We start from the raw sequence: 23,944 nt of genomic DNA on the forward strand, positions 1-23,944 counted from the left end.
CAAGGGGAATCAAAGATTCTATTGATGATTCTGTGAGGAGGCACACCCGCCCTCTTCCAGACCACCCGCAGTAGTGTGTCAGCCTAGCTGAAGAGTCGAATGGTGCCGTCTGCCCCAGAGGAGAAGATCCACGGCTGTGTGGGGTGGAAGGCCACATCCAGAACACCCAAATCTCGGGTCAGGGTGTGTCCCTTAAGCACCTTGACGGGCACCAGCAATGGGTTCTGCAGTAGGTCACTGTGGAAGAGAAAGGCTCAGGACCCAGTGGGATGGTCCCCCGGGAAGGGCGGGCTGGGTAAGGGTCAGCACTCACTTGTATACCATGCCGTGGCAAACGATAACACTGCCGTCGTCTGAGCCGGATGCAAAGAGTGGGTATCGGGGGTGGAAGGCCACAGCTCGCAAGGCCTTCTTGTGGTGCCTGTGGACGAGTGTGTTCATAGGGGGCTCCAGGTGAAGGAGCCTTCTACCTACCTCACACAATCCACCTTACCTCAGCACTTTGTATGGCTTGGTGGAAAGATCCAGGTCAAACCACACCAGTTTGCTGTCGTAGCTGCCACAGATAATGTTGTCACCTAGGGCCAAAAGCAGTGCCTGTAATTCTCATAAGACGTACAGGGTTCTTTCCCCCTTCCCTGACTTGGAGAATACACATTCCCCTCACCTGCTGGATGCACAGCCATGCTAGACACCCACTTGCAGTTGGGCATCAGCTTCTTGGTGAGCTCCTGGCGCAGCAGGTGGTAGATGCGAACGCTGCGCTGCGAGGCCACGAGCAGGAAGGGCCGGGTGGGATGGAAAGACACACACTGCACCTGCCCGTGGCTGCGGCGGAACGGGCTCTGGCTGCGCCTCCTGCTCAGCTGGTGGAGCAGCACTTGGGTGTGCCCTTGGCTGGACAGCACCACAGCCAGGTAGTCCCCTCGCCCATGCCAGGTCACCTGTGTCACTGGCTAGAGAAGAGCAATGCTGGCTGATTGTGATTGCCTGATCAGGCCTCGCACGTTCCCCTCCCCTTCCCGCCACATACTTTACTGTGGCAGATACGTAGTCGCAGGCCTCTCTGGCGTTCCTCCTCCGAGACCTCTAGCCAGCGGGCAGGCTGCAAAGTTGGCTCTTCAGGTGGAGTGAAGGCTTCCAGCAGCTGGTCTGTGCTGCCCACCAACAGCCGGTCCCCCAGGGCTGGGTTCAGCAGCAACACTGCATCATCCCTACAAGGCAGGCCCAGACACAGCCCCTGCTCAGCATCGTCCTCACTTTTCTCTGCCCCTCCCGGCCCTCACCCCCAGGGTCTTAAACTCACATGGCTGCAGCTACCAGGCATATGGCAGGATTGGGGTTCCAGGCAATGCTCCGGACCACAGCTCCAACACGCACAGTCTTCATACAGCGGGCAGTGGACACCTCCCAAAGCCTTAATGTGCCATCATCTGAACCTGAGTAGAGCAGAGAAGGCTCTCAGCACCTGAGCTTCTTACCCAGGTCCCTGTCTCCCAGCTCAGGGCAGCTCCCACCTCAGGCTCACCTGAAGCTAGCCACTGGCCCCCTGGGGAGACAGTGAGGCAACGGACAAGGTCGCTGTGGCCCCTGTAGACCTATAGAAGAGGAAGAGTGAGAAGACAGACACACAGACACCTGAGGGCATTTGCCCACCTCTGATTCCACACTTACAAGGGCCTGGCACACAGGGAAAGGCTGAAGGTCTCTTGGCCGAGGGAGCTTGGGGATGAGGTCTTCAGGATCCACATTCACCTGGGGCAAAAAAGCATTTAGCATCCCTTCATCCTACACATTCCCGGGACCTGTGTGGCTACCTCACATACCCTCATCTTGCGTTGCCGTGGGCACAGATACAAATCAAGGCAGCGCTCAAAACGCTCCTGGATGAAGCGGCCATAAGCAGGCACTGTTCTCAGGCTGGGGAACTTCTGTGGCAAGAAGTTAAGCTTCCTCTCAATAGGTTCCTGCTGCATCCATGCCAAGCGCTGGGGAGACAGGAGACAGGTGAGACGGGATCAGGAAACATGGCTGGGGCCCGGGCCCACGCCCACCTCAGTGCAGGCCCACCTCCTCCTCAGTGGGCAGGTACTCAGGAGGTGGGTTGTAAGACTCAGCATGGCCAGGCAAGGCCAGCTTGGGTGCAGGCACATGCATCTTGTGGCGCCCCAACACAGCATTTGGATCCTCCTGGGCCCATAGGTCATAGAAGCTAGGAGTGGAGTCTTGGGGCCGTCGAGGCTTGATCCAACCCATCTTGATGGCATGCACCATTCGAGACACCTGCACACAAAGCTAAGGTCAGGTGGCAGCACGAGACCTTACAAAGTGTGCTGGAGGATGATGCCGGGGGTCCCACCTTCTCCTTCTCAACTAGGGACGGGATGAAACTACGTTTGTCAGCTGGGCGGTTGGTCACAGGATGGATCATGATGTCACCGCTGAAGAAGTCCACGGCTGGCTATGGAGAGAGGCACAGATGTTAGTAGGTTGGGGGTCGGGGGGAGCTGCATGTACTTCAGACCCTAGGGCCAACTGCTGTTACCTACCTCATAGGGGTTGAAGCCTGAATCTCCAAACTGGCCTCTCTGAAGCCGATGTACCAGGGCAATCTGCTCATCAGTCAGCCGCAGATCACGCCCTGTCATCTTGTCTTGCACAGTGCGCCTGAGGGAAAGCCAGTCAGGGCCATACTCCAGACTTAAGGAACCACAGGTCCTGACCCTAGGCCCAACTCACCAGAAATCTGGGTCGTCCATTTTGTCCAGAAACTGGTCCAGCTCATCTCGTGTCCGCAGGGGCTTGTAGATACGTTTTCCATCCAGGTCATAACCCACATGTGGGAAGTCATCGTACCATGCCAGGGGCACATTGCCCACGGTGTTCCGAATGTCCTGTAGCATAGTCACCACGTCAGCACCTGTCCCTATCATCCTTGGTCCTCTTCAAGCCACCCAAGGACAGAAGAGCCACTCTAGATCAGCCTCAAGTGCCCAGAGGCCAAGTGACCCAAAATCTGCCCTAGCCTTGGCCCCAGGGTCTGACGTGGCATGGCAGGGGTGCTATACCCCCTTCCCCCAAGCCCTTGGAGGCGCCAGAGCTTTACCTTCACATTTTCCACTGAAGTGATGCCAACTCTAGCCTCCCCCCTCATTGGATTCCTTGGCCAAGGCTCTGGGCAGCCACAGACAGGGATGACCTCATCGCCTATGGGCTCCCTCCCCTGGCAGAAGCCTTAGGTAGAAGTGGGTAGTTTACAAGGCAGAAACCATGGGAAGACCCCATCCCAACCACAAGGAGACAAACCTGTTTTGCTCGGCAGGTGGTCAAGGACCCCCCCCCCTTCCTGCACCACTGATCTTCCCCCTCCCATTTCAGTGGGCAGAGAAGCCACATTCCTGGACACACATTCCTGGTTTCAGCCCCTGCCAGCCACCACCCTCACTCCTCCCAGCCTGGGGACTGCTGCCCAGGCGGCCACTTCCTGCAACAGTAGCCACAGGGAGGAGGGGCCCAGACATAAACTAGCACAGCTGAGTGCCAGCAGCCCCTCAGCAAGACCCCTTGGGCCCTGTCCCGCTGCACCTGTCCATACCAGCCCAGAAATGCCCTGTGCTCTTGCTGTGCGTTCTCCACCTAGAGGACCACTTCCAAACTGGAGGGATGGAGAGGTGTTGATCTTATCCACGTGTGCATTGGCTTTGAGAAGCCCCATGAAGCATACAGCAAGGATGGAGGTGGGGCCCCCAGGCAGGATGGGTCAAAGGGGTAAGACTCTGGCACAAGGCACAGGCCATACAGTCAAGTCATGCCAACCCCACACACCCATTTCTAGACTGCCACTACTGGAGTCACCTCCCATGCACACGCGTGAACGAACACACACACACACACACACACACAAAAAGACCCAAGTGCACATGGAAGGAGAGTCAGATAGGGTGTGGCCAGGCACTCAGGGCCAGGGCAGCTGGGTGAATTTAGGCATGCCAGGAGAGAAAGCCTTTTGATTCTTGATTTATTCTCTTTTTCCCTGCAAAATGGATGGGGTGGGCACCATGGTCTTGGGGCATTAGTAGCACCCCAGAAACTCCCCAATCAGAAAGCTGCTCAGGACCCTCTAGGCACAGCTTTTAAAAGGGAAAAGGTGCACGCACAGGCTCTGAGTAAACTCCTCCAGGCCAGAAAGGGAGGCGGAGGCCAGGCGCGGGGGAGGAGCCCACTGCTATAAAGGCACTGCTCGGCTGGCGGCCCCACTCCAGTCCGAACACATGTGCCCGCCTCGCCCGGCAGCCGCCACCGAGGGGCGCAGCGGAGACCCCTGGCCCGGCGGCCTGTGGGGACCTAAAGAGGCGGCATGAGCAGCGCACCGTGGAGCTGACGCCGCGCCCCCTGCCCGGCCCATGTCCTTCGCCATGCTGCGTTCAGCGCCGCCGCCGGGTCGCTACCTGTACCCTGAGGTGAGCCCGCTGTCGGAGGATGAGGATCGCGGAAGCGAGAGCTCGGGCTCCGACGAAAAACCCTGCCGTGTGCATGCGGCGCGCTGCGGCCTCCAGGGCGCCCGGCGGCGGGCAGGAGGACGGAGGGCCGCGGGTAGCGGGCCAGGACCCGGGGGGCGGCCAGGCCGCGAGCCCCGGCAGCGGCACACAGCGAATGCGCGCGAGCGGGACCGCACCAACAGCGTGAACACGGCCTTCACCGCGCTGCGCACACTCATCCCTACCGAGCCAGCGGATCGCAAGCTCTCCAAGATTGAGACGCTGCGCCTGGCCTCCAGCTACATTTCTCACCTGGGCAATGTGCTGCTGGTGGGTGAGGCCTGCGGCGACGGGCAACCATGCCACTCGGGACCCGCTTTCTTTCACAGCGGTCGTGCAGGCAGCCCACTGCCACCGCCGCCGCCACCACCACCACTGTCCAGGGACGGCGGCGAGAACACTCAGCCCAAACAGATCTGCACCTTCTGCCTCAGCAACCAGAGAAAGTTGGTGAGCAGGGCTGGGAGCACCGAGGGGCCCCAATGTACTCACCAGCCCAAGCCTGCCAGGCAGAGAGGTGCCGGGCAGGGGCAGCATTCCCTAGCATCTACACCTGCCACCAAAGCTGCGTCCAAAGGAGGGAAGGGCACGTAAGGAGCCATACCTTGGGACACTGACTCCCATTGGTAGTGGTCATAGGGACCTGCAAATATAGGATCAAGAAGTAATGCTGAGAAGGGTCACCCAGAAGTTCCAGGAGGGAGGGCAGGCAGCAGGAACCTGGCAGGGCTCAGAGGCTTTACTTCCCATCAAGCTGAGAAGTGAAAGGAGGTGAATTCAAGAAGTAAGAAGTATATCCATACACTCCCATCCAAAGGGGAATTATGCGAAGCAGTGAGGCAATCAAAAAAAAATCCCCCCACTAGGCTGATGTGGCACTACCCCTCCACCCCTGCAGCCCACCTCCACCCCAAGGCTTATGGGCACCTGCTACCTCTCCCCTGGTCTACTGAGACCTGCAGGAGATGGGCTAGGGGAGAAGGCTGAACTGAGAGATGCTGGCCAGCCATGATTTACTGCTCTGGCCGCACTTGGTGGCACCGGAAAAGCAGGGTGAGCAGGGAAAAAATACAACGGCTCTCCCCAATCCCCATTTCCTCTCCAGACAGCACACGCAAGCTCCTGGGGCCTGAACATCTGGGAAATTTAATTTTACAGTTTCGGCTGTGCAGCAGTATACTCCCCTCCCCAAAATGCACTGTGGGGGTGGTAGGAGCGTGGGATGGGGTGCCCTAGCACAGGCAGTGCCCCAACAAGAAGCCAGGAAGGTTCGGGCAGTGCTGGGTGACACTAAGTCTCCACCCAGACCCTGACACACCCCCATCCCCTCTGCAGAGCAAAGACCGTGACAGAAAGACGGCGATTCGAAGTTAGAAGGAGGAGGGCCCACGCAGCCAAGAGGTGATGCCACTAGTGAAGGTGGATGCCACTGAAGAGTCACGGAGAGCCCCACCTTGGACCTGATCTGAGCACAGGTCCCCAAGATCACGCTCACCGGGCCAGACCTGCCCCAGCTATGAGCAGGGCCTATGAACAGAGAGATGGACAGGCGGGCTATGGCTTGACTCTAAGTAGCCGAACACTCACCCAGGCCCACTGGAACTTTCCATGCTGGCTTTCTACCTGGGCCAAGTGTTGGCATCTTGTGTCTTTAATATGATAATATAAAGTCTGGAAATTTTGTATAATTAAAAATGAAACAGTATCTTCCAAATTGAGGCAGACTATCCTCTTGAAAGGATCTGTACTCACTATGACCCCAACTCTCTCACCCCATCTTCCCAGAGTGAGGCCAGGGTTAGATACCAAGAGTCTGTACCAGGGATCTGTGATATATGTGTGTGGATGTGTGTGGGTGTGTGTGTGTGTGTGTGTGTGTGTGTGTGTAGCAGGGAGGAGGGAGAAGGGAGAGGTGCTGTGTGGTAAGATAGGAGAGAAGAGGGCAAGTCCACTTGGCTCATAGTACACAACCCCAAGCAACACAACAGCCTTGCCTCCCCCCAAGGAGTAGGGTGAGGAGGGACCAGATGGGGCCCTGGGCATGTGGATGTTTGGTTTCATCAGCAGTGTTCCATTAAAAATGGGTATAGGAACTAAGAAGCAGTGCTGTCCAGCCAAGTAGGCTAGCAAGCCTAGATGGGCCTGAGGACACCATCTGAGGAGCAGTTACCTAAATGTCCCCACTGGTACATTTAGGTAACTAAATGTACCCACTGGTACGTAGTAGGCCCAGAGACTCTGGGTCCACCAACTGCCAGAGCCTCTGCTCTCCTGGCTCCAGCTGCACACTGGAAAGATTCCTGTTCATCCAACACTCTGTCCTACCCAACTCCCCCAAAGATCCCACTGGCCTCTGAGATTGATTCAGACTCTCAGCAGGCTCCGAGCACAGCTGGCCGATCATTAAAACCCTGCAGGTGACAATTAGTTGAGTGGTACAACAGAGAAGAAAGGCCAGGCCTGACTTCTGGCTAGGTAGTGGGTGGAGAATGGCAGAGGGCACCAGGTGCTGGCACTGGCAGGTCTCCTGGTCCCTGGCTGGGGGGAGACCAGGTGTTGAGGCCTATGTGGGCATCCTCATAGGGCAGGGACAACATGGCCCCTCCTCTGCACTGATGGGCTCCAGGGAATGCTAGTGCAGGAAACAAAGGTGTAATTTTGGAGGAAATTCTCAAAGCCAGGCCATTAAGGCAGGGGTAGGGGGCTGTGTCCAATCTGATAGAAATATAACGGGATAAAGAGTCACAGCGGCAGGTTTCGTTCAGAAAGAAACCCAACCCCAAATTTCCTCCCCTTAATCCTGTAGGAGCTCACAGCTGCTCAGAGGAGGGAGAGAGGGCACACTCAGTCACCGCAGAGCTTCTGCAGCCCAGGAAGCCAGAACCTGGAGATGCAGCTGGGGTTGGAGGAGGCCACCTTCCTTTCTCATGCATTCCCCATGCAAGGCTCTGCCCAGCTTCACTTCCAAGCTACAAGGACTCTGTGACAGACGCTGGGTTGAATCCAGAGTCACAACATGGCAAGGTATGCCTGTATCAGGCAGATGGGCACCAAACCCCACCCAAGGACCCCAGCTAGCATTCCTACTCTGCTGGACACAGCCCTCCTCCCCGTCACCTAGAGTCCTCACATTTCAAGACCTGGGTGCCTCTCCCTCACAAACCCCAAAAGGACCAATGACTGAGTGGTACCTATTTCCATGGTCAAATGGCTGGGCCAATGTTAGAGATAAACCAGAGGTCCACACACCCAGAAGGTTCAGAGAAAGTCCCCAAATACAGGTGGGTACATTTCTCCATGTGTAGAGGCTGCCAGTCTGAGTAGCTAGCATGGCTGGGGGCTATGGGGCCAGACAAAGGCCAGACCACGCCCAGCTAGCTCCACTAGGCATCTTAAATAAAGCTCAGTAGAGGAGAAAGGAGCCAACTAAGGGATTGGGGCAAATCAGGAGAAGGTAGGGAAGCCCAGGAGCTAGCACATTCTTACTGAGCTTCAGTAAGAATGACTGGTAGGCCAGAGTCAACTAGACAAGAGCTGGAGGCTTGGGTGTCAAGAGGGGTCAGATGAAAGGGAACGGGCTGTAGGGCTGGAAGGCTCTCTAGAGGCCTGGATAGTTGGGGTGCGGCACGCGCCCAGCCAAGGCCTCCACTGCAGGGCCTGACTCTGAAGCGGCTGCAGCTTGGCCAGCCTCAGGCCTGGGCAGGCAGCCCAGCCACTCCCTGAGCTGCACCGGTAGCAGTGGCTGAGGGCTTGGCCCGACAGCCAGCAGGAGGACGGGAGGGGAGAGGAGGGGAGAGGAGAGGAGGGGAGGGGAGGGGCGGGAAGAACACTCCGTCACCCTCCAATGCTCCAGATTCAAACCAGACCGGGGGTGGCATGGTCCATTCCCATCCTGTGGCTCCACGTGAGTCCACGACAGCTTATGGCCAAAGAGTGGCAGGTGCTCTGTACCCACCACAGTTCCTGGCATCCTTCCCAGAGGGCAACGTTACCCTCTACCACACCGAGGAGCTGTGGGACAAAACCCAGGGGCGCCCTTAGTGTGTGCCCCACAGAGGCAGCTGGGGTGGGGGGGCTGGCCCACACCATGGGCCAGCAGCCACCCTTTCGAGCTGAGCTGGGCTGGAAACATTCGGCTCAGCCTCAGCTGTCAGCTCCCTGTCCCCAGCCTGGGGAATGAGCCGCTGGCGGCACCACATGATTCATCACCAGGCTGCCTGCACCCCAGGCCAGCCGCCCCCGCCCTGCTCAGCACCTGCGGGCTGCCAGGAAACACATGTGACCTCTTTGGGTCAGTCCCAGCACTGAGACCCCAGGCCAGGCTGATGGAGGGCAGACAGACCCAAGGGCCATGCTTTCCTGGGGGGCTACCCAGCTCCCTAGGAAAAGGGTATAGGATGAGGTTGGTAGGTCCACATGTATCCCTCCATCCTATCCCATCTCCTTCCCCCACTCCCCCCACTGCACCGGACACAATGTCGGCTGGGACTTTTCCGCTCTCTCTCGATGAGCCCCCTCCCCTCCCCCTCCCCAAAGTGGCTGCAGCTGTCAGGACCGCAGATTGGAACTGCAGGTACAGGGCTGGCCCGCTGCCCACCTCCCTCCCGTGTCTGTCTGCGAGAGAGGAAGCCAGCCCACCTCTGGAATCCTTCACTCTCTCCTCGTTCTGCCTCTCCCACCTGTCCCCCGGGAGCATGGGGTCAGCCGCCTCGCTCGGTCTCTCTCTTCCCCAGCCCCTCTCCGATTACAATGCGGGTAGTGTTCACTGTTGCTCAGCTCCCCTGCACCAACCCTCTTGTCTCAGAGCTCATGGCCTTCCTGCGCTGCCACCTCCCCCTCATGGGGTGTCTTATCTCTGAGTGTTCAGCACTAGCCAGCTGCCTTGGCCTCACATGCCACACTGACCAACAGAAGGTTCCAGATGGAATGCTAGGCTCTGAAGCATACACTAGAGGCTGTGCGACAGACCAGAGGGAGACAGTCTTTTCCTGTTCTGAGGCCAAACGAGCTGAGACCCAACAGGGGCTGACTAGGCAGGTACCAACTTTGATTCTACCATCTCCTTACCAGACTGCTTCCAGTCCCCTACTCCCCTCTACATGCCAAGCATCCCTTGAGGGGCTGGCCTAGCCCACCTGAGCTGCTGCAGCTCCCTAGCAAGAGAACAGAGAGGCAGAGTCTTTGAGATGTGTGGAGGACACTGGGGAGAAAAATAGCTGCCCTAGACTTAACTTCCATGTCTCTCCCCTGGGGTCATTCAGATTTAAATGGTGTTCTCCCTCCTGTAAGCAGGAGACCCCAGATGTCCCTGCACAGGTACTGAGCTGGACACAGGCTTTTAACCACAGCCTTTATCTCTAAGCTGAGGGTAAAGGTCTTTCTGAATCTCATTAGTCAGACTCAGTTGATGCTTAAGTAGGGAGGTGGGTCCAGGGCACCACGTATACAGGGCTGCTGAGTGTGAACCCTTCCCCAGAGAGGTAGCCCTGGCCCTGCATAGCCTCCTCAAAGGCCACCTGTTTAGTGCCTCCAGCAGTCACGATGATCAGCGCTCCCTGCCTTTCAAACATTTGCCCCTACTGCACTCTCTAGCTGTCCGCCAGGCCCAGCAAAAAGACATCTGAAGTAGCCCTACCTTTACCTGCTAGCCACAGCCAGGACCAACTCTAACCCACATAAGAGACACTGACTTCCTCCACTTGCTCCTCCCCCACCTTTCCCAAGACCTTCTCCCTGCCAACTGGGGCTCTCTGATGCAGTGTGGCTCTCAGAGCCACAGGCCATACACAGTCAAAGAATGGCACAAAGTCTACCTGTCCGGTACTGTAAACAGTAGTTACAGACACATGCCCAACCCACTCAGTAGTTACTGCTGTCCCTACGTTGGGCAGCCCCAGTGGGATGGAGCTAGACCTGAAGGATTGGTCTGAGTCTGGCCAAAGGCCCCATTTGGAGGCAGGCATAAAAGCTAGCCTCAAGTGGATGGCCGCCAGAGCAGTCTGCACAGACCCGGGTGCCTTCTACAAACAGCAGGGAGGGTCACTCACTCGATGGAAACCTGAGCCCACAGGCTCCCCTGCCAGCAGTAACACAAGCAAGCATGGAGAGAGTAGAGTGCACACAGGGAGGCGGCCAGGACACTGCCGGCAGGCGGGGGTGGCCCCGGAGGAGCAGAGACCGCCAGCGCACTGGAGGCAGCTGCCGGTTCAGTAGCTGGGAGAAGCCATTAACTGTGTTTGGCGAGAGAGCAGAGGGGATCACAGGTTCTGGATGCAGACAGGCCAGGCCATGTCCCTGTGGGATCCTGAGTTATAGATTGGGCAAGGTGGTGGGGGTGGGATGTGTGTGTGTGTGTGGGGGGGGTGTTAAGACAGTAACAAAGTCCCCAGACTCAACCCTCTCTTGGCCAGAGGTCACACAATGGATGGTCCTAGGCCCACTGCCTTTGGGGACGGGAAGAATATGGGACCAGCACTTCCCAGACTTTCCAGGCCAGAAAGCATGGCTTCCCTGAGACCCTTATACTGGCCACAAGTCTTGAAGAACAGGGCTCTAGGCCTGCTGAGCAGATGCATAGGCTTCTCTACCTAACCAGGCCTGGCCTTGGTTTCTCCCAGTTGCTTGACATACAGAGAAAGGGAAGACTGGCCACTCCGCCGCCCTTCTATCCCAGTCCACATCCCGGGGGTCCCAACTACTGGATGAGATCACGTCTATGAAGCCCCACTGCTGTAGGAAGGAGGTGAAGTGGCCATGTGGGGGCGGGGCAGCCACAGCACAGCTGCTTCTCAGTCACCCCCACCCCACTCCATCCCCACTATGCCTAGCAACTCATCTGGGGGCTCTACCCCCCCTCAGCTGAGCACGTCTGTGAATCTAGGGGAGGAGAAGGAGGAGCCAGAACACAATCAGAAAAAGCGCTCTGGGCTGCTTAGTTTAAGGCCACACTGGCAAATAACAACAGGGCTCAGAGCTCCCATGTCCCCAACCCAAGCCCTAGACGCAGATCCAAGAATGGTCAAGAGAAGAGGACAGGGCTATCATGGGGCACGTCTACCTTCAAACAGCAACAGCAGGGCACACAGGCCACTCCCAGTCCACAAGGCTGCCATCTCTCTAGGCTCCTGTTGAGGTCACTACCACTAAGACACATCAACACCTTTCCAGTATCCCTGTCCAGAATCCAGTAGGATATCTCATGCTATAATATAGCCTACGCAGCTAGTTCTGTCAGGTGGCTCAGGTTAGCCCAAAATCCTGAGGTTGGTATCACTGACCCCACCAAAGACACTTCCAGCTGTCCCTCCCGAGGCCCAAGTAGCTTGTGCCCTTTTATAGGGGCTGAGCGACTAGGGCACAGCTACAGACAGTACAGGCCTTAGAGTGTGGAGGACTCTAGACATTCCTGGAGCTGGTCTGTTGTCACAGGCTTCTCCACCAGGCAGCCTGAGGTAGGCTGTGCTCTTCTCTCCTGACCTGACCCGTAGCCAGGCACTGATGGCCATGCCCCACCCCCTCCCAGGCCTATCCTCTCAGCTACAGCCACCTTGCTCTGAGAATAAGAAAGCTAATTGCAGCCCCTGGTGGGGACCAAGTCCCCTGAGCAGCCTCTGGGAAGAGATGCGTATGTCCAGACTGGCCTGGCTCCTGAAAGCTAAGCTCTGTGGGTCCTTCCAGCTGCTGGTCAGCTAAAATTGCAGGAACTCAGCAGACAGCCGTCTCTACTACTGCAGAACTGTCACTCATGTCAGAATGACACGTGAGACTGATCACATCACAGGAGAAAGGAAAGGCTCTTGCACATATCACACACAGCACGAGGCCGCCCAGCCTTCTCAGAGGGCCACCAGACAGGCCCAGTGGAGCCTACCTCCCTGAGGGCAGGCAGGGTCTCACAGACCTCTTTCAAGGCACTGACCGGTTCCGGACGCCCCTCCCCCGACTCCTATTCTCCATATACAATCATCATTGATTTCTCAAAATACCAAGCATAAAAAAGTAGCCGACAGGATGTGGCTGCCGACAGCCAGGGCCCCTTGGGGGGGGAGGGGAGACAGGCAGGGAGCCGTGCTGTGCGGCCCCCCTCGCCGGTGCGCCCGCTGCTCCGGCCAGGAAACCAATTTATTTTGTTTTGTCTCTGTTCTCTGAACACGCAGCAGAGACTGGATCGGGCTGTCGGCCAAAGCTCCTGTAGACACTGCCAAGAGAGCTTGAAGGTGGGGAGGAAGCCCAGCCAGAGAGGGGGCGCGTGTCTCCCCTAGGCCTCAGGGACAGCCCCTGACAGGCAAGCAGGAAGCGCTCCCGAGAAGAGGATCCATCCCTTTAGGCCCCACACCAAAGCCAAGAAGAGGCTCCTAGGCTCACATCCTGAGGTATAACAGTGGCCACTACTCAGCCCCGGGACCAGGCTTCACCAGGGAGGAACAAGCTGCCAGGCCTGTGTGCATAGCTTCCAGACCCTGCTGGCCTTCTGGCTACAGTCCATAGGCTCTCAATGCCTCTACTCCCTGAGGATCCAAGGAAACCCCAGCCTAGCGCGACATTTTCTTCTTCACTATGTTATTCTCCATCCTAGATGGGAAAGTCAGGAAGGTACCAAGGTCACCACTGCCAGAGAAGGGAACAGACAAAGCCAACGAGGAGAATAGGATATGGCAGTCCTGCCCTTGGTATTACTGTGGCCACCCCTCAGCTACAGAACACAGGTGGACTCACGTCAACCCAGACCCGACCCCCTCCGCTCTAAGTACTAACAGTCTACAACAGTGGAGGGCTACCTCTGGCCCCTTTATGCCCACAGACAGACAAGGTACTGCTAAGCCATATGCAGCCTCTCATCTTCAACCTGGCAAGGACACACATGTGCTGCTTCAGTCATCTGTCTCAGACCCCCAGATTGTTCTTCCAGATGGGGGGAGAGCCTAAGCCAGGCCGCCTACTCAGGGCTCAGCAGCCTCCTGAGAACCTGGCTCCCATGACAAGCAGCAGCACAGCCCCTGCAGGACGGCTGATACCACCCCAGGGCTCTCCCAGTCTGAGGGGCAGGACGGCTCTCATCTCACACAGCAAGAATGGAGTGCCGTCCGCACCGAGCCCTACCTCCTCATCGGAGCTGTCCTCTTCGTACTCGTCTCTGCTCGGAGCACTTACGTCTGCTGTCCTCGGGCAAGGCGGGGCAGCCTGCAGAGACAAAGGGAGAGAGTTACTCTGAAGGTCCCTAGGTCCCCTGATGATCAGAAGGTCCTAGCCTACAGCTTAGCCCCATTCCCCTGGTCAACTATGTAGGGAGAACCACTCTCCCAACACTGGAACCTAGATCCAAAGACCACATGAAACACTGTGTCACCCCAAGTCTCTGAGCAGCCTCACCTAGTCCAATGCCTCAGCACAGAATAAAAGCTGTCCCAGATCTTAATGTACTTCAAGACCTCAGCCCCTGTCCACTGTACCATAGAACCTACCCAGGGATGTTCCCTCAAGGCCGAACCAACCTTTGCTGTCTAGTAGCCCAGACAGTGGGTGACACTCAGTACCAGGCTGCTAAGAGCAGCAGGAGGCAACCCAGTTGTGGGGCTGGCTCCCAGTCACCCACACCACCACACTAATGATAAAACCAGCCGCAGTGGCCCTGGGCCAATGGTCCCACAGGGCCCAGATCTGGCAGAGGAGGCTATGTTCAAACCTGTCAGACCTACGGGCAAGGAACACAAGGAGAGGGGCGAGTGAGCAGAGCTGAGGGCAGGGCATTGCCAGTGTAGATGCATGAAATAAGCCATGGGCCTTTGTTATAAGGGCCATCTAGAATCACTAAGAACCACATTCAGGGCAGACCCACTGGCCAAGGGCCTGGAGAGATGTCCTGGCCTCTCAAAATGCCTTGAGGTCCAGACCCCAGGCACCTTCCACACCCACCATAGCTGCAACAATAGGTTGACCTTGTCCCCTAGGTCAGCGTGGGTGCCACAGAGGATTCACAACCTGGAAAATAGATTCTCCCTTGACTGGGGAGGCGGATGGCTCAGACCAGATCGGGTTTATTGGCAGAACCAAAACTGATGGGGAAAACAGGCCCACCTCTCACCCCAGAGGGCAGTAAAGTGCTTGGATCAGGAACCCCGGTGTGTGGGCGCCCCCGCCTACAGCCCCAGTCCCTCTTACCCAGGCAAGAGCCAAAGGCCTACTCTTCTCTGGCCTGTTTTTCCCTTCAGTATAAAGAGGATGGAAGAATAAGTTTTTCTCCAGGCTTGGAACAAGGAAGGATTCAGTTTCTCTATCTCCCCCACTTCCTTGCTGTACACCAAAAATGGGTTGCAAACCCCAGCTCAGAAGAGGCCCCAGAAACACAACTGGCAGGCACATCTGACTCTGCCTGAGCTCAGCAGGCCCCTGGGACAGTGGTATTACCACACCAAGCTCTAGTCAGCCACTGTTCCCAAGCAGGTGTCATAGCCCTGGCCCCAGGCAGGGCCCATAACACACCAAATCTCCTTCCAATGTTCTCTGCCAGGGACTACACAACAGCAGTGCTTACAAGCCACGATCAGAGTCCTGCAGGAAACAAACTCAGCCGTGAGCATTGCATGTCCCCACTTTTCCAGCGCAGGATAATGAAGGATATGTCTGGGGAGCCAAATGCGGGTAGGCCTTTGACAAGGGTTGGGATCTCCAATGGTGAGGCTCAGGAATTCCCTCCACATGTATGTTATTTCCAGGCAACCGGGGTTCTAAGAACAGCAACTTTATTCTGGATTCAACAGCTGCAGAGCAGTCGCTATCCACCAGAGGGCAGCACTGACACAGAGCATCAACCCAGGGACCGTCTCCCCCTAGGGGAAATGAATGCCCTGGGCCTGTGAAGGGTAGACATTCACTTCGGGAACAGCCTAGGAAAGCACATTTCCTCAAATTCTCTGTCCCCCCTTTTGAGTCAAGTATTGCTCTGTAGCCTAGGATTGTCTCAAACTATCCCCAAGATTCGGCCTCCTGAGTACTGGGGTTTACAAGTATACATCTGTTCTTCAACTTAAAACTTAAAGACAACCACTAAAACATCCAAAGCACAGACAACAGAATATAAGTACTGGACACCCTTACAGCTGCCAGCTTTCATTAGGTCAGGGGTCCTCAGCAGCCTGGCTATCTACACATCTCACTCTCCCAACACAGAGAGAAGGTGGTGAGGTCTGCCACTCCTACAGGCAGCTAGCACCCACTGGGTAAAAAAAGGACATACCCTTAAAAAGCTCATAGCCCCAGCCTCGCTCCAGAAGCCTTAGCCAGTTTGGGGAAATGGGCAGGTGCCTCTTGGAAGGGACTGAGATATCAGGCCTGAAACCCTCCCCAGGCAGCACCAGGAGGACAGAATGCAGCCTCTTACCATGGCAACACTGCCACCCAAGGAGAGGCCAAATGACTGGTAAAAGAGCAGGGTTTTAGGTGAAAGAAGGGCCCACAGAGGTCAAGGAGGCATTAAAATGCCAGGGCTGGTGGCGCACACCTTTGATCTCATCGATTGAGAGGTGGTGAGCTTGAACTCTCTGAGTTCAAGGCCAGACTGACCTACACTGCAGTTCCAGGACAGCCGGGGCTACACAGTAAGAACTTGTCTCAAAAGGGGAAGGGGTAAACAGTAAGGTATACACAACTTGAGGAGACGCAGAACAGGACTAGAGGGGGCTGTATATAAGAAGCCACCCCTGCCGGGCAGTGATGACACACGCCTTTAATCCCAGCACTTGGGAAGCAGAGGCAGGCGGATTTCTGAGTTTGAGGCCAGCCTGGTCTACAGAGTGAGTTCCAGGACAGCCAGGATACCCTACACAGATACCCTGTCTCAAAAAAACCAAAAAAAGGAGAAAAAAAAAAAAAAGAAGAAGCCACTCCAACAGAAGCCAGCAGAAGTGGTCAGGGCAGCTACAGTCCAAGACAGGTGCTGGGAGAGCCACAGGAGGAAGCACTCACCAGGTACTGCAAAATGGGTGGCAAAGAGGCCCCCAGAAGGAACCAGCAAACCACCAAAGGCGAAGAAGTGCGTGCCCAAGGGAAAGCCTCCAGAAAGACAGCTCCTTTCTTCCTCCAGAGCCTGACTTCTGGGGGGCAGGAATCCCTCTGCCCTGTTCAGGCTGAGAATGTACTGTAAGGACCAAAGACAAGAGACAGGAGGGTTCTGAGAGCCTAGAATGGCATCCAAATGAACAAGCTTCTTTTTTCTTTAATTTTTTATATTACTGTTTACTTACAGTGTGTGTGTGGTGCACACATGACTGTAGGTACACGTGTGCCACAACTCACATGGAAAGAGGACAGCTTGTGGGAGCTGGTTCTCCACTATGTGGGTTTTGGGGATCGAACTTTGGTCATCAGACTTGGTGGCAAGCCCCTGTACTGGCTGAGCCACCACAATGGTCCCAAACAAACCTTCTTAAAGTGCCAGCAACAGATTCTCCTCTGTCTTGTCTGGCCACATTCCACTGCCACCACCAACCAGGTATAGAACAAGGGCATGCTACCTCTCCCAGGAAGCAGGCCAGGCAGGTATAGAACAAGGGCATGCTACCTCTCCCAGGAAGCAGGCCAGGTCCAGCCAAGTCAACTTCACATCCCTTCCCTGTGATACAATAGAGCAGGGCCCTTCCAGCATGCCATGCCCTAAATCCAGTGCACGGTGTGGCCAAGACTGCCTGTCCTCCTTCCCTTTCCCACATGCATGCATGCATGCATACACGCACACACACACACCCCAAACCCCCAACACACAAAAATCAAATCCAGCATAGTAACAAAATTATGCACAAAGGAGACTAAAGAACCCGCTTTTTCCAGCAAAGGCCCTATGCTGGACAGCAACAGGATCCTAAGCCGCTCTCAACATCAGTCTCCAGGGCCAACCCAGAGAACAGTGGAAGGAACTTTGGAAGTTCCTGAGTATGGTCCCAGTGAGAAGAGACTGACAAAAGGTACCTAGTTCTAAAGACAACGTGTCAGCAAACTGAAGAGGCCAGGGATAACATAGGATAAAAAACTGTTCTTGCTTCTCAAAAGAAAAATAACTACAGCTGGATATGATGGCGCACACCTTTAATCTGAAGCACTTGAGAGGCAGAGGCAGGTGGATCTCTCAGAGGAGTTTGAAGCCAGCCTGGTCTACAGAGTGAGTCCCAGGACACAGAAAATACACAGAGAAACCCTGCTCCCTTGTCCCCGAAAAAGAAGAGTAACTCAGAAGTGCCTGAGGGAGGCTAGAGAGATAGCTCCATCAAAAGGCATGAGAACCTGAATTTAGATTCTAACACCCACATAAAAATCTAGGCATGAGCTAGGCAGACCTCTGTGAGTTCAAGCCCAGCCTGGTCTACTTAGTAAGTCCCAGGACAACCAGAGATACAAAGTGAGATCCTGTCTCAAAAATAAAACAAAGCGAAGCATGGTGGTGCATACCTGCAATCCTACAGCTGAGGAACAGGAAGATCTAAGTGGGACAGGAAGATCTAGTCTTGTCAATGAGACCCAGGTTCTCTAAGAGCCTCTGTCTCAGAACAACAACATGAGGGTCTCAGGAGGCAGAGGTTGGGAGATCAGTGTGAGTTTCAGGTCAGTTAGGACTACACAGTGAGACCCTGCCTCAAGGAAAGGAAAAGGTAAGGGCTGAAGGGACAGCTCAGCATTTAAGAGCACTTATATAACAGAGGACACTGGTCCAGTTTCCAGTACCAACCTCGTGTAGTTCATAACTGCCTGCTAACTCCAGCTCCAGAGGACTGAACACCCTCTGACCTCTGTGGGCCCAAGCATGAACATGGAACATGGTGCACATAAATTAATGCAAGCACACACACATACACATAAAAACAAAAACAAAAATAAATGTGGTAAATATAAGGGAAGATACCCAACATCAATCTCCAGCATACATACATACATACATACACACACACACACACACACACACCCCAAAAGGGATCTAGCGAGGTGCCTCAGTGGTTAAGAGCAAAGAACCTTAGTTCAATTTCCAGCATCCGCATGGCGGCTCACAACTGTCTGTAACTACAGGTCCAGGGGCTCTGATGCCCTCACACAGACAAACATGCAGGCAAAACATCAATGCACATAGAATAAAATCTAAAAAACAAACAAAAGGGCCAGAGGATAGTGAGGTCTTTCCAACGACCTTGGTCTCTGCCAAGCTCACCAACACTGGGGCCTGGCTGCACCATGACCAGACATTCCATGTGGAGCTATGTGAGAAGCTCAGGGCTGACAGAAAGAAGACAGGGCTAGCCCAGGGTTGACATAGCACATGACACAAGCAAGGTCAAGGTGCTCATTAGGAAGGGACCTGGGAAAAGAGTATTTCCACGTTGGGAAAGGTGACTGCAGACATGTTAAAACATGACAAGGTCAGTAAGTCAGATCAACCAATAAAATACTTGCCATGCAACCCCGACAGCCTAAGTCTGATCCCCAAACCCACAGTGGAAGGGTGACCCCTGACCTCCACACACATGCTGTGGCACAAGCACACCTGTACTCATACACGTAATAGTAATAACTAAAACACAACTCGGAATCTTTATGCTCCTCCTATCCCAGCACAGAAGGCTGCCCTTCTTAAACCTGCAAGGGCTGTGACTGCTTTACCCAGCAAAGCAAAGCGGCCCATGGAGACATTACACGGGGCCTGGAAACAGGCTTTGACAGCCATGAACTGCCCATCTCAGGACCAAACACAAGTGACAGTGCTATGCGTGCTCTCACCAGGACCAACATCCAAGACTCAATATATAGCTTCCTAGGGCAGAATGTACCAGACCCTGTAGAATACACATCCCCCTGCCTTATCCTGCCTCACCTCTGACTCCCATGTGATTACTGTTTGACAGAACACAGCTCTGAGACAGGTAGGAAACACCTGCTCCCTCCTCCTTCACAGAGTCTATGAGAGAAGACAGGTAAGGGGAGCAGGGAGGCAGGGGAAGGGTGGGCTTCAGGAAGCTGAGAGAATTCCTGGATTTTCCCTCCCTAGTCCCAGACACCCACAGCTCCAACTCCACACTCCACCAGATGGCGCTAACACCTGGTCCCCAAGCCTGCCAAGATACTTCCAAGGCACTTCCGAGCAGAGTATACTGTGACCCCAGCAAGGCATTCTTGCTAGAGGTAGCACTAAGTCAGAACTCAGAACTCTCCAGTTAATGTCAAGACTATTACCTTTTCTTACATTCTTACATGTCAAGATAGAAACAAACCCTTGGACATGAAACAGTAAGCAAATGGGGCTGGGGTTGTGGGTGGAGGGGATATGCCACACAGGCCGGACAACACACCATACATATACCCCAACATAAACATTTTAAAATGTGTTTTCTTTTATGTGTACGAATGTTTGCCTGCATGCACATCTGTGTGCATGCACATGCCTGCTTGGTCCTTGTAGAGGCTAAAAGAGGACACTGGATCTAGAACTGAAGTTACAGATGGTTGTGTGGCCATTACCGGTACTGGCAACCAAACCCAGGTCCTCTGGAAGAACAGACTGTGTTCTGAACCACTGAGCCATCTCTCCAGGCTTTTTAAAAAGCAAAACTCCCAGTCATAGTGGCACACCCCTTTAATATCAGCTCTTAGGAGGCAGAGATAGGTGGATCTCTTGAGTCCAAGGCCAGCCTGGTCTCCAGAGTAAGCTCCAAAGCTAAATAATGAGACCCTGTCAAAAAAAAAAAAAAAAAAAAAAAAAAAAAAAAAAAAAAAGCAAAATCAAGTATGGGGGTTGGGGGGGAGGCAACGAACACTCACAGGAAGAAACGGCCACACAGAGAAATCTACTCAACACCAAACTAAGGACAAGACAGCACCACCTGAGATGTGCCTCCCTTGAAAGATGTCCTGGGATCAAATCCCTAGAACCCACAATAAGAACAAGGGAGACAGAGAAAGGAGAGGTAAGGAACAGGAAAGAGGAGGGAGGGGGACAGGAGGTCACTGATGAAGCTGGCTCCGGGCTCAGAGAGAGACCCTGACTCAGTCAAATCAAGTGGACAGGAATCTAGGAAGACACCCAGTATGAAGCCTGGGCTCCACATGCCCACCCACACACGTGAACAATGACTCTACTTATACACCAGCCACACAAAAACAAACAAACAAGAAACCCACAAAAACAAAAGCTTAAAAAAGAGAATGGTAAGCCCCCAATCTTACAAACACCATGGTCAACATTTCTTCAACCGACCATAACCGAGACAAACTAGGCCTGGTTTCTTGGTTTCCAACCTGAGAGCAGACATGATTAACCAAAGCCATGATTTCCAGAACACCAGAACCACTGGAGTGTAAACCATTACAAACTAGTTTGCAGAAAGCTTTAAACCGCTATATTTTAATCAAATTAAGCTTTTCCTTCATTTTTATTGAACAAAGAAAAGAGTACAGTCTTCCATCAGTGCAGCAAGCACTGCCTCAGACTCCAAGGCCCACAGGCAGCTACGCTGGCCTCCAGTCCCTCCTGCCTTTTCTGCCGAACATCCTCCCTTGCAACCACGTACTGCTAGCTCCCCTAGCAGTGGTATCCCCATCTTGGGCTCTGCCTCTAGAAAACTCAGTCTATCCCTAGACCAGTGTCAGTCCATTGTCCCATAGAGGTGGTCTGAGAATTGTCTGACGGGCAAAGACATAAGCATGTGGACCTTCATAGTTCTCAGGAGAGGCACAGACAACTGAGGTTACAAACTAATACCCTGGAGCTCAGATGCGTGATAAGGGCTAGAGGACTAGGTTCCTGAGAATACCATGAAGAGGACAGTGTAGTGCAGCTCCCAGGGCAGGCACTTCCTTTCTGGCCATCTTCATGCACAGGAGAACCACAGAGGTTCGTCCCTCACCCACCTGTGCCTGTTCCTCAGAGGTCTCCTCTGCTCTACCGTTGTCTTCCTCACAGCCAGCTCCAGCTACTCCTTCAGAGTCCTCCTCACTAGTGTCACTGCCAGAATCTTCAAGGCCTGAAAACACACTCTCCTCGCTGTCAGAGAGACTGGAATCAGGGTCGCTGAGAAGAGGAGGCTGCAAGGAATCACAGTGTTTAATAACTGCCACCTGGAAACAGGTCGTCACATGCTTCCATGTGCACCAAAACCATCCACCCAGCCTGGGCCCTCCTCTCCTGCCTCTGTTGACAGAACCTGCCCTCAGAGCAGACACATCAATCCCCAGAGTCTTGCAACAGAGAGACCCTTTCAAGAACATACTGGCTTTGTGGAGCCCAGTTTCCACTCACTGTGTCACCAAAACCAATTGTCCTCTACTGACGAACTCCACACCATACTCTGGCACCTAAGGGTCCTGGAACTGGAAAGATACCAGCTAGGAATGGGGCCCTGGGTCTGGGAAGATTAGAACTCCCTGAAGGCTTGGACCAGCCTTGAAGACTGGGACCAACCACTGATGGACAAGCTGGAAAGTCGAAGAGTAGCAAGCTAAACCTACATGGTGGTTTGAATGAGAAGGGCCCCCATACACTCACATATTTGAATGTTTGGTTCCCAGGTGGTGGACTGTTGAAGAAAAATTAGTAGGTACAGCTTTGTGGAGGAGGTAGGTCACTAGGAGTGGGCTGAGGTTTCAAACCTCCACATCAGGCCCAGAATCCCTCTCTCTTTCTCTCTCCCTGCTCATCAAGATGTAAGAAAACATTAACTGCTACTCTAGCACAATGTTCCTGCCAGGATGATCAAGGACCAACCCTCTAAAACTGTAAGCAAGTTTCCAATTACTGCTTTCTTTTATAAGTTGCCTTGTCTTGGTGTTTCATTAGGGCACTAGAACAGTAACTAAGACAAACCAACCATCTGCTGTCCTTTTTTAGAACAGAGAGAATCCCCTGAGCATAGCCCTAGAGGCCATTTTACAACTAACACAATATGACATTCATGTATTGTGAACAGGTTTCTATCACTGACTTCCAAAAGTTGAACAAGAACTTCAACACCTGAGGAAGCATGTGACTGCACCTAGAACTCAGTCTGCAGAATAAGCTGGCCTTGAACTAACGGAGATCATCTGCCTCTGTCTTCTGAGTGCTGGGATTAAAGATGGGTGCCACTGTCACTGGCTAATTCTTGCCTACTTGAGTGGCCTTCCCTGCCAACTACTCCAGTGTTCATCTGAGTTTCCATAGAAGTCATACTGACATCCTTATTATTGACATCTCTAAAACTACGTTAGCTACATGTCATACTAACAAGTAAAAGTAATGCAGACGGTTAGAACACGAACAACTGACTACTAAGGTTTACTACCTGGGAAGCAGAGGCAGGTGGATTTCTGAGTTCGAGGCCAGCCTGGTCTACAGAGTGAGTTCCAGGACAGCCAGGGCTACACAGAGAAACCCTGTCTCGAAAAACAAAACAAAAAAACAACAACAACAACAACAACAAAAAAAGGTTTACTACCTAAAACTACATGTAGGAAAAAGAGGTATATTTCACAAAACAAAGGGGCAGCTTACGTAGTGGTTCTCAACCTATGGGTTGCAACCCCTCTGGGACGAGCGACCCTTTCACAGACTATCCTGCATATCAGATAATTACGATTCATAACAGTAGCAAAATTACAGCTATGAAGTAGCAGCGAAAATAATTTTTGTAGTTGGGAAATCACCATGACATGAGGAAACGTATTAAAAGGGCCGTGGCATTAGGAAAGTTGAGAACTTAAGAGGATCCAATTAAGTGGAGTCAGCTGTAAGACACAGCCCTCTACCACCTAGATTTGATGAAGCCCCACAAGCAAGCCTACTGAGCTCAGCAACTTGGAGTAGCAATGATTCCATGACAACCAGTTCTGGATGCTCTGGGTTCCATTCAGGCTTCTATAACCTCATGTCCTGTTTGTTTGTTTGTTTGTTTGTTTGTTTCACAACACACCTAATATACCGGCCTGATTGCACAGCACGAGCGCAATTACAACCTTTTCCAGGACAGGAAGCACAGATGGAAGGTGCAGAGACTGTGGGGATGGGACTCGTAAAAAAAGGTCTCTCCCTTAACACGGTTTAGGTCTCAGCGCTCCTCGGCGCAGGTAGTGTTCTGTTGAGAGTTCCAAAGCCCAGACAGGATGAGCTTCTTCCGGGCTCTAAGAGACCCACAAGGCACTACACACCGCGCCACGGCCCGGCCTCCCTGGTCTTGCCACGTGCCTACATGGTTCACAGAGGGATGCAATCCGCTACTTCGAAGTTACCTCTTGTATCTGCAGCTCCTGATCAGGTTCCAAACGCCGTTTCCCTGGCAGCGATCCCGGTGACATGTGGGGCTTACCACACGCCCCCGCCATGCTGCGCCGCGCCGGCTACCGATTTACTGCCGCTTCCGGCAGCGGGAGCGCCTCGTGTGCACTCAGCCGGGCCCCGCCCA

General features: G+C 54.0%; 2 protein-coding genes across 4 annotated transcripts; one reads left to right on the plus strand and one right to left on the minus strand.

Moving 5' to 3' along the window:
* Positions 1-23,931, minus strand: Bop1 (BOP1 ribosomal biogenesis factor). 2 transcript variants are annotated; one of them, XM_034517315.2, is made up of 16 exons: positions 23,772-23,931; positions 21,420-21,593; positions 13,638-13,718; positions 2,740-2,894; positions 2,550-2,667; positions 2,360-2,461; positions 2,071-2,283; positions 1,827-1,988; positions 1,675-1,755; positions 1,529-1,598; positions 1,307-1,439; positions 1,034-1,214; positions 668-956; positions 494-578; positions 314-421; positions 1-237 (listed from the first exon to the last, which is right to left on the minus strand). In XM_034517315.2, exons 1-16 carry the CDS (start codon positions 23,862-23,864, stop codon positions 84-86), a joined length of 2,199 nt encoding a protein of 732 aa, XP_034373206.1. In that variant the 5' UTR covers positions 23,865-23,931; the 3' UTR covers positions 1-83. The 2 variants fall into 2 exon arrangements, with proteins under 2 accessions (XP_034373206.1, XP_034373207.1); XM_034517316.2 differs by lacking the exons at positions 13,638-13,718; positions 21,420-21,593; positions 23,772-23,931 and adding an exon at positions 3,107-3,311.
* Positions 3,387-6,216, plus strand: Scx (scleraxis bHLH transcription factor). Of its 2 annotated transcripts, XM_076912283.1 has the most exons (3): positions 3,387-4,988; positions 5,437-5,591; positions 5,874-6,216. In XM_076912283.1, exons 1-2 carry the CDS (start codon positions 4,404-4,406, stop codon positions 5,548-5,550), a joined length of 699 nt encoding a protein of 232 aa, XP_076768398.1. In that variant the 5' UTR covers positions 3,387-4,403; the 3' UTR covers positions 5,551-5,591; positions 5,874-6,216. The 2 variants fall into 2 exon arrangements, with proteins under 2 accessions (XP_076768398.1, XP_034373209.1); XM_034517318.2 differs by lacking the exon at positions 5,437-5,591 and having other exon boundaries at positions 3,434-4,988; positions 5,874-6,209.
* Positions 23,932-23,944: the final 13 nt, after the last annotated feature.

This window comes from Arvicanthis niloticus, chromosome 13 (genome assembly GCF_011762505.2).
Source record: "Arvicanthis niloticus isolate mArvNil1 chromosome 13, mArvNil1.pat.X, whole genome shotgun sequence".
NCBI classification, from domain to species: Eukaryota; Metazoa; Chordata; class Mammalia; order Rodentia; family Muridae; genus Arvicanthis; species Arvicanthis niloticus.

Bases quoted from the DNA above. Each gene is read 5' to 3' on its own strand.
- Scx (XM_076912283.1), top strand. From the start codon at position 4,404: ATGTCCTTCGCCATGCTGCGTTCAGCGCCGCCGCCGGGTCGCTACCTG. The intron at 4,989-5,436 runs GTGAGCAGGGCT...CCACCCCTGCAG, and splicing joins TCAGCAACCAGAGAAAGTTG to CCCACCTCCACCCCAAGGCT.
- Bop1 (XM_034517315.2), bottom strand. From the start codon at position 23,864: ATGGCGGGGGCGTGTGGTAAGCCCCACATGTCACCGGGATCGCTGCCA. The intron at 21,594-23,771 runs GTAACTTCGAAG...GATTCCTTGCAG, and splicing joins AGGAGCTGCAGATACAAGAG to CCTCCTCTTCTCAGCGACCC. The intron at 238-313 runs GTGAGTGCTGAC...TCTCTTCCACAG, and splicing joins TGCCACGGCATGGTATACAA to TGACCTACTGCAGAACCCAT.